Source organism: Gobius niger, assembly GCF_951799975.1.
Source record: "Gobius niger genome assembly, chromosome: 1".
In the NCBI taxonomy this organism is placed as follows: Eukaryota; Metazoa; Chordata; class Actinopteri; order Gobiiformes; family Gobiidae; genus Gobius; species Gobius niger.
Genome location: NC_136852.1, coordinates 2642677 through 2654992, shown reverse-complemented (window position 1 = coordinate 2654992; position 12316 = coordinate 2642677). Strand labels below are relative to the sequence as shown.

The following is a 12316-nucleotide window of genomic DNA, read 5'->3' as shown; positions in this document are numbered from 1 at the left end:
TTCAGCAGACATGGACTACCAGTTACCATTAAATCAGACAACGGACCGCAGTTCAAATCTGAATTGTTCAGAGAATATTGTGAAAACAATGGACTTAAACATGTGAGAACAACACCAAAATGGGCTCAAGCCAATGGAGAAGTCGAGCGCCAAAACGCATCACTGATGAAAAGGATCAGGATCGCACAAGCTGAAGGACTTGACTGGAAACGAGAATTGAGGAAATATGTCACAGTTTATCGAAGCATTGAACATCCAATCACAGGCAAAAGTCCAGCAGAACTCCTGTTTAATCGGAAAATGAGAGGAAAGTTACCGGACATTTGTGAAATGAAAACTTCTGCTTTGGATGTACGTGACAGAGACGCTGAACAAAAAGGAAAGGCAAAGATATATGCTGATGAACGAAGAGGTGCTCAGTACTCAAAAGTGGACATAGGAGACACAGTACTGGTTCAACAAGACAAAGTGGACAAGTTTACAACACCGTTTAACGCAACACCTCACAAAATTGTGAACAAAACTGGAAACCAAGTCTTAGTTGAATCACCAACTGGAGCACGTTATCACCGAAACACGACACATGTAAAGAAATATGTGACACGTGAGACCAACGAAGAACATTATGGACAAGACACAACACCTGAAAGGGAGGAAAGTGACGTAAACAAAAATACTGACATTTTCAGTCCACCACAAGAGGGCACTCAGGGTCCAGAGACACAAACAAACAGACCCCAGAGGGCTAAAAAGGCACCAGAGAGGTTTCGAGACTTTGTGGTTAAATAAATAAGAGATAAAAACAAGTAAAAGGTTTGTTATAAAAGAACGTGTTCATGTGTTGTGAGACAGTTAGAAAATACATTGTTAGTAAGTAAGATAAGGAAATGATGGAATGTACAAAAAAAAAGAAAAAAAAAAAAAAGAAATGTTTGTGATGGTAAACTTTGATTTCAAAGGAAAAGGGGGATGTCATGTATTGATATCAGGTTACGTCTATACGCGATGATGTATAAGCCGGATGTTGAGATTCAAGTTGAGCCTCCGGAGCGGCATGTTGAGTGGTCCGCGTTGATGAATAAAGCAACTAAAAGAGTACGCTTGTCATGATTGAATTCAGAGTGCAGCGCCTAATTAAGTATTAAGGTTAGCACACAACAAAGCCCTATGTCAAATAATCCTGAAACATCCCTTTAATTATTTCTTGGTTGCGTCGCACTCCCGACCAATAGAGGGCAGTAATGGCGTCGGCAGCCAATCACCATCGAGGATCTGGGAACTGGCGCTTCCGCATCCACCCGCTCCTCTCTGATCGTGCCTCGCTTCACGGAGGCCCCTGTGTGACTCTCAGTTTCTATGTTCTGGGTCATGTTTAACGCAATATAGTAAGTGTAATATCTTATTTCGCCCGGTGTTGTGTTTCTGACGTGTTGCTTTGTTTCTGCTGTTGCTAATGTGATGCTAAACGCTAACCGGAAGTTGACGTTAGCAAAACGCAGCAGCCGTAAGTTTAATGGATTTAAGAAGTGGATATAAGAATTTAAGTATTTTTTATTTTACTTTTAAGCTTCAGAATCTCGTTGTGGGTAGAAAAAAAATGATCGGGTGGAAATAGCACTAAATTGAGTGATTGTGTTCATTTAGGGCAAAGATGTGTCTAAATCTAATCCATTCCAAATAGGTATGTGGATAAAACTCAATAGAAAGGCAAGTAAATAGTTTAAGTGGAAAGATGCGGTAACCTCCTACAATATGCAATGAAATGTGTGTATATATGTCCAGTATGAAGAAAGTTACAGCGGTTTCTAGTTCAAAATCAGCATCTGTCTTTAGTCCCGCCCCTTCCATTGAAACGAATGGAGGTCAGTGTGACCGAAAAAGAGAAACAACCAGAACTTTTTACATATTCAAGATTCTTTCATCAAAATTTCAGTAAACATTGATTTAACATATTTCCATTGGTTATTTTAGCTCCTGTAGTTCATTTAAACATTGGAGTTTGGTTTAACCCCTGAACTCCCACCTGAACCGAGCACATTTTCTCCAGTTTGGCTTTACCCCAGTCCAAAAGCTTCGGGGAAAAAGCTGTGAAAATAGTGAACAAAACTGAGACGAAAACAATGATGGAAATGTGACAAAAAAGTGACGAAAAATTGATGAAAAAGTGGCAAAAATGTCACAAGAAATTGACAAAAAAATGTGACTAAAAATGACAAAAATGTAGCAAAAAAAATGACAAAAATTTGATAAAAAAGTGACAAAACAATTACAAAAATGTGATTAATATTTGACAAAAAAAACAAAAACAAAAATTGACAAAAAATTACAAAACATTAAACAAAAAATGTGATATAAAATTGCCGAAAAAATTACAAAAAATGACAAAAAAGTTACAAAAATGAAAGATGAAGACCGATTCTCTCCGTTTCTACACAAGACTGAAAACAATTATCCTGATCTAATTTCAGCCAAAATCCACGCAGTAATCTTCACTTTACTGTGCGGATGCCAAACTACTCCTGGTATTATTACGCCTTACAATATAGTTCCCCCTTTTATCCGCTTAGAAAATCCACATTGTTTAATTTTGTGTAATTATACTTTGTAGTGTAACACTTCACGTAACCATATTTAAATAGGGAAAACGTGGAAGAGCTTGGTAGCTTCTATCTTGACCTGTTTTGGAGCTACAGAGGAGAGAGGGAGAGGCTAAATGCTAACGCCGTCTGCGCTGTGTTTACGTGACTGAAGGCACGGGGGAAGATCAGACAGGTCCTAAAGAACTCGTCACAGCTAAGGTAAGAACATATCTCAGTATGTAAAAACGGTGGCCTGTTCCTTTAAAGTCAAGCCCTGTATTTGGAACCCGATTACACAGGTTAAGAGGCAGACTGTTTCCTCCCAGCTGATGTGAATGCACTTGATAAAGTCTGAAACAACAGAACAATGTTGTGTATTAGCTCCAACAATGTCACCTGAATCATCGCAATGAAAAGTGAAATGAAATACATTAAATCCTAAATCCTCTCCAAACTGTTTTAACCACTTTGTTGTCAGTTATGTTTGAAAGTCACTTGTTGCTATTTAATACATGCATTTTGTCCCTGTACTAAAAGGAACCGGCCACCGTTTTTTACATACTGAGATATGTTCTTACCTTAGCTTAGACGAGTTCATGTGTACCTGTCTGTTCTTCACGTGTGTCCGCAGTCACGTAAACACAGCGCAGACGGCGTTAGCAGTTAGCATTTAGCCTCTCCCTCTCTCCACTATAGCTCCAAACCAGGTGAAGAAAATGGCTGCCTCTTGGATATGAACTACGGTTAAACAAGTTAGGTCGGAGCCTTTATTTAAAAAAACAAAACATGTACGATAATTGGTTTATTCTTGTTGCACTCAGATATTTGATGAAGTTATTATCGTTCAGTCGCGGCTGCAGTTGAACTCAGAGTCACGGCTCACAGACCATGCTAGACATGTTGTCACTTCTGAAATGTTTTCTCTGTCGTCTCCTTTTAGGGCTTTAAAGCTTCAACACCTGTTTGTGAGTTTGTGAAAATGTCTAAGAGTCTGAGAGCTCTGGTGAATGAGCGTCTGGCTGCGGCGGCTGAGGAGATATTTGTGCTGATTGAAAGAACGATCGCCGAGTATGAGGAGGAACTGTGTCGCTCCAAAGAGGAGAACCAGAGGAAGCAGGAGCTCCTGGACAAGGTTCTGTACCCAAAGATTGTACTGGTCAGAGGGAACGTCCAGATCCCAACGAGTCCTGGCCCCGGTCTGAACCAGAAAACCACACAGACGCCACGGATTAAAGAGGAGCCAGAGGAGCAGAGCGACAGACGGGAGGAAGAGCAGCTGCCAGAGTAGGCTCCGCCCCTTTAAACACGTCACACATTTCACTCACACAAACTGACAGGAGATTTTAAATGTATTTGTGTTGAAATCATTTTGTTTTCAGGCCTGTCCCAGAGTGCAGTGCCGTCTGTGTGAAGACTGAAGAGTCCTCACAGCTTCAACAAAGACAAACTGAGCACCGAGAGGAAACGCAGGGAGAGGACATCAGCTCAGAGACACATTTCCACTCAGAGACTGAGCTACGCACTGAGTCTGACACTGACAATGACGCCAAACGGAAACCACACAGCCCTGCAGCTGCACGGATGGAGACAGAGGCTGACGGAGACCACGACAACCAAGTCCAGATCAGAGACAGAAGCACCGAACTGTCCGGACACACGTCAGGAGCCGATGCAGATGAGAGGAAGAAGCACCAGTGTCATGTTTGTAAGAAGAGATTTGGGGCAAAATCACTTTTACAAACACACATCAGAGTTCACACAGGGGAGAGACCGTTCAGTTGTACAATTTGTAAGAAGACCTTTACCCAAAAAGACAGACTAAATGTGCATACAAGAACACACACGGGAAAGAAACCTCACTGTTGCACAATTTGCAAGAAAACCTTTAGGCATAAATGTCATCTAGTTCTACACACAAGAACGCACACCGGAGATAAACCTTACAGCTGTTCAGTCTGTTTGAAAACATTTTCAAGTCTTTCTTACGTCCGCCAACATAACAGGCTGCACACAGGAGAGAGACCCTACAGCTGTGCAGTCTGTTCGAGGACATTTGTATTTGCCACTGACTTCCACCGACATAAAATGCAGCACACGGGAGAGAGACCCCACCGCTGTGCAGAGTGTGGAAAAGCATTTGCCCTTAAACGTGATCTAAATGTACACACAAGGTCACACACAGGAGAGAGACCATACAGCTGTGCCTTCTGTGAGAAAAGATTTGCCAGTAAAAGATGTCTAGACGTCCACACGAGAATACACACGGGAGAGAAACCGTACGGCTGTCCTGTGTGTGAGCAACACTTTGGAAGCGGGTCTGCTCTCTGGAAGCATAAAAAAACTCACCAAAAAGCCTTGAGTTTGTGAGACAACCTTTCAGAGAACAAGTGCTCTAGATTAAAACCATACAGTTCTTCAGATTGTTCGGAACATTTGCAGATCCCTCTTCCCTTTATTAGGGATGTGCTTTTTAGGGAAGATCAAGCCCTATTTACCACCAAGCCAACTTTTTAAAGCGGTCCATGCACTGGTAACACCATGACTGGACTATTGTGATTCGTTATGTTATATACAGTCAGTTACTCCTGTGCCGTCCTCTCTCCACTGGCTTCCTTTAACAATAGAACTTAAAATTGAATTGGCACAGTGCAGGCAGAACACTGAGGTCTTCTGACCAGATCAGAGGCGGACTGGGACTGAAACACAGCCCTGGACTCTGGTCAGTCTGGCCCAAATTAGAGTAAATGCGACACTTCCACAAATACATACATTAACCTCTTACCCCCCGTCTTAATCGAGAGCATTTTCTCTAGTTCGACTTTACCCAATTCTAAAGGCTTCTTGACTGGAGAGCAACTCTGTAACGCCTCATTTGAAGCTAAAATCTTGAAAAGTGATGGTAACTTTTTGTCACATTGTCGCTGCATTTTTGTCATGTTTTTGTTGATTTTTCATTACTTTTTCGCCACTTTTTTGTCACTTTTTCATTGTGTTTTCGTCTCTTGTTTTTCGGGGTTTTTTTCATGTTATTGTTGTTTTTTCATCGCTTTTTTCATTGCTTTGTCGTCACGTTTCCCTCACATTTTGTTGTGTTTTTGGCACTTTTTTCGTTGCTTTTCCGGCACATTTTTGTTTTTTCGGATGCTTTTCTTTTAAGCTTTTAGATTTGGGTAAAGTGAGGTAAGGTAAAGTGAGAGGCCAGACCGGTGGCCTGAGAGCCAGTGACCCTAATGGCCAGTCCGCCCCTGGACCAGATGCTTAGACTTTAGCCCGTGGTCAAAGTGGAAAAACTAGATGTGACCGAGCCTCTTCCCGTCAGAGCCGCCTCTTCCTGTCCCTGATTAAAACACGCCTCTATTCTAATTCAAGCTTGGTTGGACATTTTGACTAAGCTGCAGATCTATTTTTTCTAAATGTTTTATTTCTTACATTGTTCTAGTATCCATTCCTGCTTTATTGTTCTGTTCATTTTGTGTGGGGGGTTTTTTGGGGTCCACTTTTTTTTACATTGAATATGTCGTTTGGCAGTGCTTTTTTTTTTAATGTGTGACCTTTGATTTTTTATCAATCTTCTGCTGTTGCACATTGTGTTTTATTATTTGTAGTTAAATAAATGTTAACACTTTATGAGGTTTGTGCAGGTCTGGTTTGATGCACTTTCCCCTCAGAGTCTGTTTCTAATCGGTTGTGTTTAAAATGGAGGTGCAGCTGAGAATTCCATGATGGGAACTATGAAAATGCAGGTTTCTGTTCTTAGTTGCTCATTTCTCTATACTTATGTTTAAGTATTAAACATTTAACCTCTTAACCTCCACCAGAACTGAGCACATTATCTCCAGTTTGGCTTTACGGAAAAGAGAGAAAAAAAAGTGACAAAAACAAGAAGAACACAAGGATGAAAACGCAGCAAAAATGTAAAAGTGCAGCAAAAAAAGAGACAAAAACTCAACAACAAAAGTGAAAAAACATAATAAAAAAGACACACAAAAAATCAACCAAAAAAGGGATAAAAGTGCAGCAAAAAAAAGAGAAAAGTGAAAAAACACAATAAAAAAGCCACAAAAATCAACCAAAAAAGCGACGAAAGTGCAACAAGAATAGTGAAAAAACACAATAAAAAAGCCACAAAAATCAACCAAAAAAGGATGAAAGTTCAGCAAAAGAGACAAAAAACTCAACAAGAAAAGTGAAAAAACAATTAAAAAAGACACAAAAATCAACCAAAAAAGCGACGAAAGTGCAACAAAAAAGAGACAAAAACTCAACAAGAAAAGTGAAAAAACACAATAAAAAAAGACATAAAAAAATCAACCAAAAAAGGGATAAAAGTGCAGCAAAAAAAAGAGAAAAGTGAAAAAACACAATAAAAAAGCCACACAAAAATCAACCAAAAAAAGCGACGAAAGTGCAACAAAAAAGAGACAAAAACTCAACAAGAAAAGTGAAAAAACACAAAAAAAAAGACACACAAAAATCAACCAAAAAAGGGATGAAAGTGCAGCAAAAAAAAGGTAAAAACTCAACAAAATAATGGCAAAAATTAGATGAAAGTGCCAGAAGTGACAGCACGGTAGGTCTTAGCTTTCAACTGAGGCGTTTCACTGAGTTCGGGAATGTGACGTAATATCACTATTATGGGATTAGCAGCAGTTGTAAACTAATGTAGATTTTAAAAGTTAAAATACTGGAGTGATTGTTCACATTAAAACACTTGGACACCACAGTGAGTTAGATGTATTAACACAAGGCTATTTTCTCCTCTTTTTATACTGTTTTTAGCTAATGCTAGTCAATGGAAAGGTATGCTAACAGCTGCAAAGATGGCGGATCTCCATGGTAACTTCCCGAACTCCATAGGCTGTAAGGTCCCGGTTCAGAAGCTTTTAGATTTGATTAAAGCCGAACGGGAGAAAATATTAAGAAGGGTTAAGAAGTGTCCCAAAAACATTCTTAACCCCTTAACTCCCACCTGAACCGAGCACATTTTCTCCAGTTTGGCTTTACCCCAATCCAAAAGCTTCTGGAAAAAAGGTGCAACAAAACTGAGACGGAAACAATGATGGAAATGTGACAAAAAAGTGAGAAAACTTTGACAAAAAAGTGACGAAAAATTGACAAAAAATGGACGAAAAAATGACAAAAATGTGACAAAAAATAACAAAAATGTGACAAAAAAACGACATAAAATTGAGAAAAAATTGACAAAAAAAATGACATAAATGTGACAAAAAAATGACACAAATGTGATTAAAATTTGACAAAAAAAATTACAAAAATAACAAAACTGAGACAAAAACAATGATGGAAATGTGACAAAAAAGTGGGAAAACATTGACAAAAAAGTGGGAAAACATTGACAAAAAAGTGACGAAAAATGGATAAAAAAGTGGCAAAAATGTCACAAGAAATTGACAAAAAATGGACGAACAAATGACAAAAATGTGACAAAAAATGACACAAATGTGACAAATTTTTTTTACAAAAATGTGACAAAAAACGACATAAAATTGAGAAAAAATTGACAAAAAAATGACATAAATGTGACAAAAAAATGACAAAAATGTTATTAAAATTTGACAACAAAAATTACAAAAATAACAACAAAACTGAGACAAAAACAATGATGGAAATGTGACAAAAAAGTGACAAAAAATGGATGAAAAAGTGGCAATAATGTCACAAGAAATTGACAAAAAAATTGACGAAAAAATTACAAAAAATGTGACAGAAAAATGACAACAAAAAATGACAAAAATGTGACAAAGTATGAAAAAAAAAAAAAGTGATCAAAAATGTGACCAAAAATGTGACCAAAAACGACATAAAATTGAGGAAAAATGGACAAAAAAATGACATAAATGTGACCAAAAAGAAGAAGAAAAACTGACAAAAATGTTAGAAAAAATGACAAAAAAAATGTTACAAAAATGAGTTGAATACCCAACAAAAACATGATGGAAAAAAATCTGCTGACGTGAGGAAAAAGATCCTCTCGGTTCAGGCGGGAGTTAAGAGGTTAATAAATAGAATATGTTCTTCCGGTCGCGCTCCCGAACAGTAGAGGGCAGTAATGGTCAGTTGCCAATCACGACCTGCTCCTCACTTCCGCGCAGCGTTAGCCGCTCTTCGCGTCACGGACACACTTTTCTGATTCTTAATGATATTTCTATAATTGTGTCATATTCAAGTCAATACAGTAAGTGTGACCTTTTGCTCAGCGTTTGACTGTTTCTGCTAAAGCTAAATCCGGACACTGTGATGCTAACCGCTAACACGAGTTAGCATTAGCACAACAACAATAGAACCAGCGCTAAGTTTATCCGCAGTTTAGGCTCGAAACGACTCCTTTTAGATGCGTATATTTACATTTTAAGCCTCAGAATCACCATTTAATGCAGTAATGGAGTGAAATTAGGACCAAACTGAGCTGTTTAATCACATGTCAGTGTTTAGATTATGTTGAACATGTTCAAACACAAAATGCCTCTGAAATGTGACGCATGAAGCGCGTGTAGAAATGTAGAAAACCTTTATCGAGGTGCCAGGAAAGGGTTAGAGATCCCTGACTCTAAATAAAGGCACAATGTGAAGAGTCACAACAGTACATGGAGCAATGGTGCCATCTAGTGGCGAACAACAGATACAGCACGAAAGCGACTGAAGCACAAAATCATGGCGTTTAGTACCACAGTAACTTGGAGTAGAGGAATAATAATACATACATATATGTCACCACATATTGGTTTAATTAATGATAGACTTGTATGTTAGCACTTAAGCTACTGTTATACTCGACACATGTTTTTATATGGATTTATATGAGTGATGCAAGACTTACTTTCACCAGGCTTCCTCCAGAGAGCCAAGCCCACACAGCATTAACAAGTCTCCGGCTCATTTATGTATTTCGATCTCGATTTTATTTTTGTTATTGTGGATCATTAGAAATATACAAACACTTATGACACTTATAACAGCTGCTTCTTGGATATGAATTACAGATAAATCGGTGAGAAAAACAAGTTACAGAATAATGAAAGCAATAATCAACACTTGTGTGTCATTAAGAATATTGGACACATCAGCAGCTGGAGCGATCTGGAAACTTATTGAAATCAATAAAACCTGTTCATTAACGCGTCTCAGTGCTGGAGCTGCTGTGTTTGTTCTTGTTGCACTCAGTCTGATATGATGACGTTGTAATCTTTGAGTAGCAGCTGATTAGAGTCACATCAGAGACGTTGTCACTGCTGAAATGTTTCTCCGTCTCTGTTCAGGTCTGACTCTGTAAAAATGTCTAAAAGCCAAACCCTGAGAGCTCTGGTGAATGAGCGTCTGGCTGCGGCGGCTGAGGAGATATTTGTGCTGGTTGAAAGAACGATATTGGAGTACGAGGAGGAACTGTGTCGCTCCAAAGAGGAGAACCAGAGGAAACAGCAGCTCCTGGACCAGGTTCTGAGCGCGAGGATCGAACTGGACACGGGGAACGTCCAGATCCCGACAACGAGTTTTGACTTCAGTCGGAAACAGGAAATCACAGAGACTCCACGGATCAAAGCGGAGCCAGAGGAGCAGAGCGTCAAACAGGAGGAAGAGCAGCTGCCAGTGTAGGCTCCGCCCCTTTAAACATCACACAAACTGACAGTAGGTTTTAAATATATTTATGTTTAAATCATTTTTCAGGTCTGTCCCAGCGTCCAGTGCCGTCTGTGTGAAGACTGAAGAGTCCTCACGGCTTCAGCAAAGACAAACTGAGCAGGGAGAGGAAACGCAGGGAGAGGACATCAGCTCAGAGACACATTTCCTCTCAGAGACTGAGGGACATAATGACTCGTCTGACACTGACAATGACGACGACTGGGGGCCACACAGCAGCTCTGCAGCTGCACAGATGGAGACAGAGGCCAAACTGTCCCCCCTAAACAAGTCTGGACCAGAGACCACTGTCCACAGCGGACACACATCGGGAGCTGACGGAGAGGAGGGGAAGAAGCACCAGTGCCCATTTTGTAACAAGACACTATGGAGTAAACAAAATTTACAAAGACACATTCGAGTTCACACAGGAGAGAAACCATTCAGTTGTACAATCTGTAAGAAAACTTTTACACAAAAAAGTAATTTAGATGTACACACAAGAACACACACAGGTGAGAAACCATACAGCTGTTTAATCTGCGGGACAACCTTTACTCGAAAAAGCACTCTGAACCTTCATATAAAGACGCACACGGGAGAAAAACCTTACAGCTGTTCAGTCTGTGAGAAAACATTTGTCCGGAAATATAATCTCAAAACGCACATGTGCACCCACACAATTTGAGGTGAACTTCAGCAAATATTATATTTTATTTCCATTTTGAATGTATTTTAGGAGTTTTCTGTGAAATCTTTTGTAACTGCAGCTTTTACAGTTGCATTTGAGTCAATAATAATACACTTTATTTGTAAGCCTTTTCATAGTAAGATGTTTGAACATTTGCAGTTCTGGCAGCCATCTTGTGTCCTTTTAACCCAGTACAATGTAATCAAATGGGAAAACTACTTATGTGTCTATTTTGAGCTATTTCATGACTGTGATAATTGTTATTCAGTTATTCCTGTTTTATAAACTGTTCCAAATTGTTTTTTAAATGATATTTGGGAGGTATTGAGAGGTTTTCTTTACATGGTGCGTTTTTCAGAGGTCATTTTCACACCTTCAGGGATCCTAAAGGGGCTGACCAGCTCTCTCTCCTCATGATTCTGGCCCAAAACTTGACTCCGCCCCCTCCTTACTGACGTCACAGCCTTGTTGGGACATGGTGGCCATTCACCAACCGTCCACTACTCCATTGATCTGACCATCCAGGGCTACACGGCCTCATCAGTGAACAAGACTGTTTGAAAATGAGTTTCTGCTTCAGCTTCAATGAACCGTTTAGGGGAGGCCCGGATAGAAGGTTTATGCACAACTGCAGCCTCTGGAGGGTCCGACACCGTGATGTTCGGGAGACTCCAGAGGCACCAGCAGCTTCAAATACCTGTCTGCTGTTTTGTAGCAGCTGTTCTCTTAATCTGATGTGTTTGTCTGGCAGAAACCGTCCATATTGTGCCTTTATCTGCACAAACCTGTGTGAATCATCCACAAATCTCTTATCAGTTCGATGATTACGCTTCATCTTTCATGAAATATCGAAGGTTTTCACGTTTTAAGTCGTTGTTGAAAACCCATCTTTAGTTTCATGTTGTGTATCTTGTAATTGTTTTTACTCGTCATTAATTGCACTTTTTAATCTTTGTTGTACTGATGGGCAGTTGTAGCTGTTTAAATCAAAAGTAAAACATATAGTAATAATAATAAAGTTCATAACAATCATTCAAATAAACCAAAACCGATATAAAAAAAAACTATATATATATAATGTTTTGCTTAACCCACACCTAAGGATGAAAATGGTACAAAAATGTGCCGGAAAAGCAACAATAAAGCAACGGAAAAAAGCGATGAAAAAATAGCAAAAACGTGACCCAAATCACCACCAGATTCACACTTAAAGGAATAGGCCACCGTTTTTACAAACTGAGATATGTTCTTACCTGAGCTGTGACGAGTTCTTTAGGACCTGTCTGATCTTCCCCCGTGCCTTCAGTCACGTAAACACAGCGCAGACGGCGTTAGCATTTAGCCTCTCCCTCTCTCCTCTATAGCTCCAAAACAGGTCAAGATAGAAGCTACCAAGCTCTTCCACGTTTTC

The 12316-nt window shown here is 39.5% G+C and overlaps 2 protein-coding genes and 1 long non-coding RNA gene across 3 annotated transcripts in view; 2 read left to right on the top strand and 1 right to left on the bottom strand.

Moving 5' to 3' along the window:
- Nucleotides 1-12316, top strand: part of LOC306976776 (uncharacterized protein) — a 57707-nt gene that overhangs the window by 31796 nt on the left and 13595 nt on the right. The window lies entirely within an intron of this gene.
- On the bottom strand, nucleotides 3966-10441 carry LOC306977269. The gene is made up of 2 exons (XR_013793823.1): nucleotides 10403-10441; nucleotides 3966-4101 (listed from the first exon to the last, which is right to left on the bottom strand). It is a non-coding gene; the product is annotated as an uncharacterized lncRNA (long non-coding RNA).
- On the top strand, nucleotides 8691-10912 carry LOC306976762 (uncharacterized protein). Its single transcript, XM_079574818.1, has 3 exons — nucleotides 8691-8775; nucleotides 9857-10186; nucleotides 10263-10912. The coding sequence occupies exons 2-3, from the start codon at nucleotides 9873-9875 to the stop codon at nucleotides 10900-10902; spliced, it is 954 nt and encodes a 317-aa protein (XP_079430944.1). The 5' UTR covers nucleotides 8691-8775; nucleotides 9857-9872; the 3' UTR covers nucleotides 10903-10912.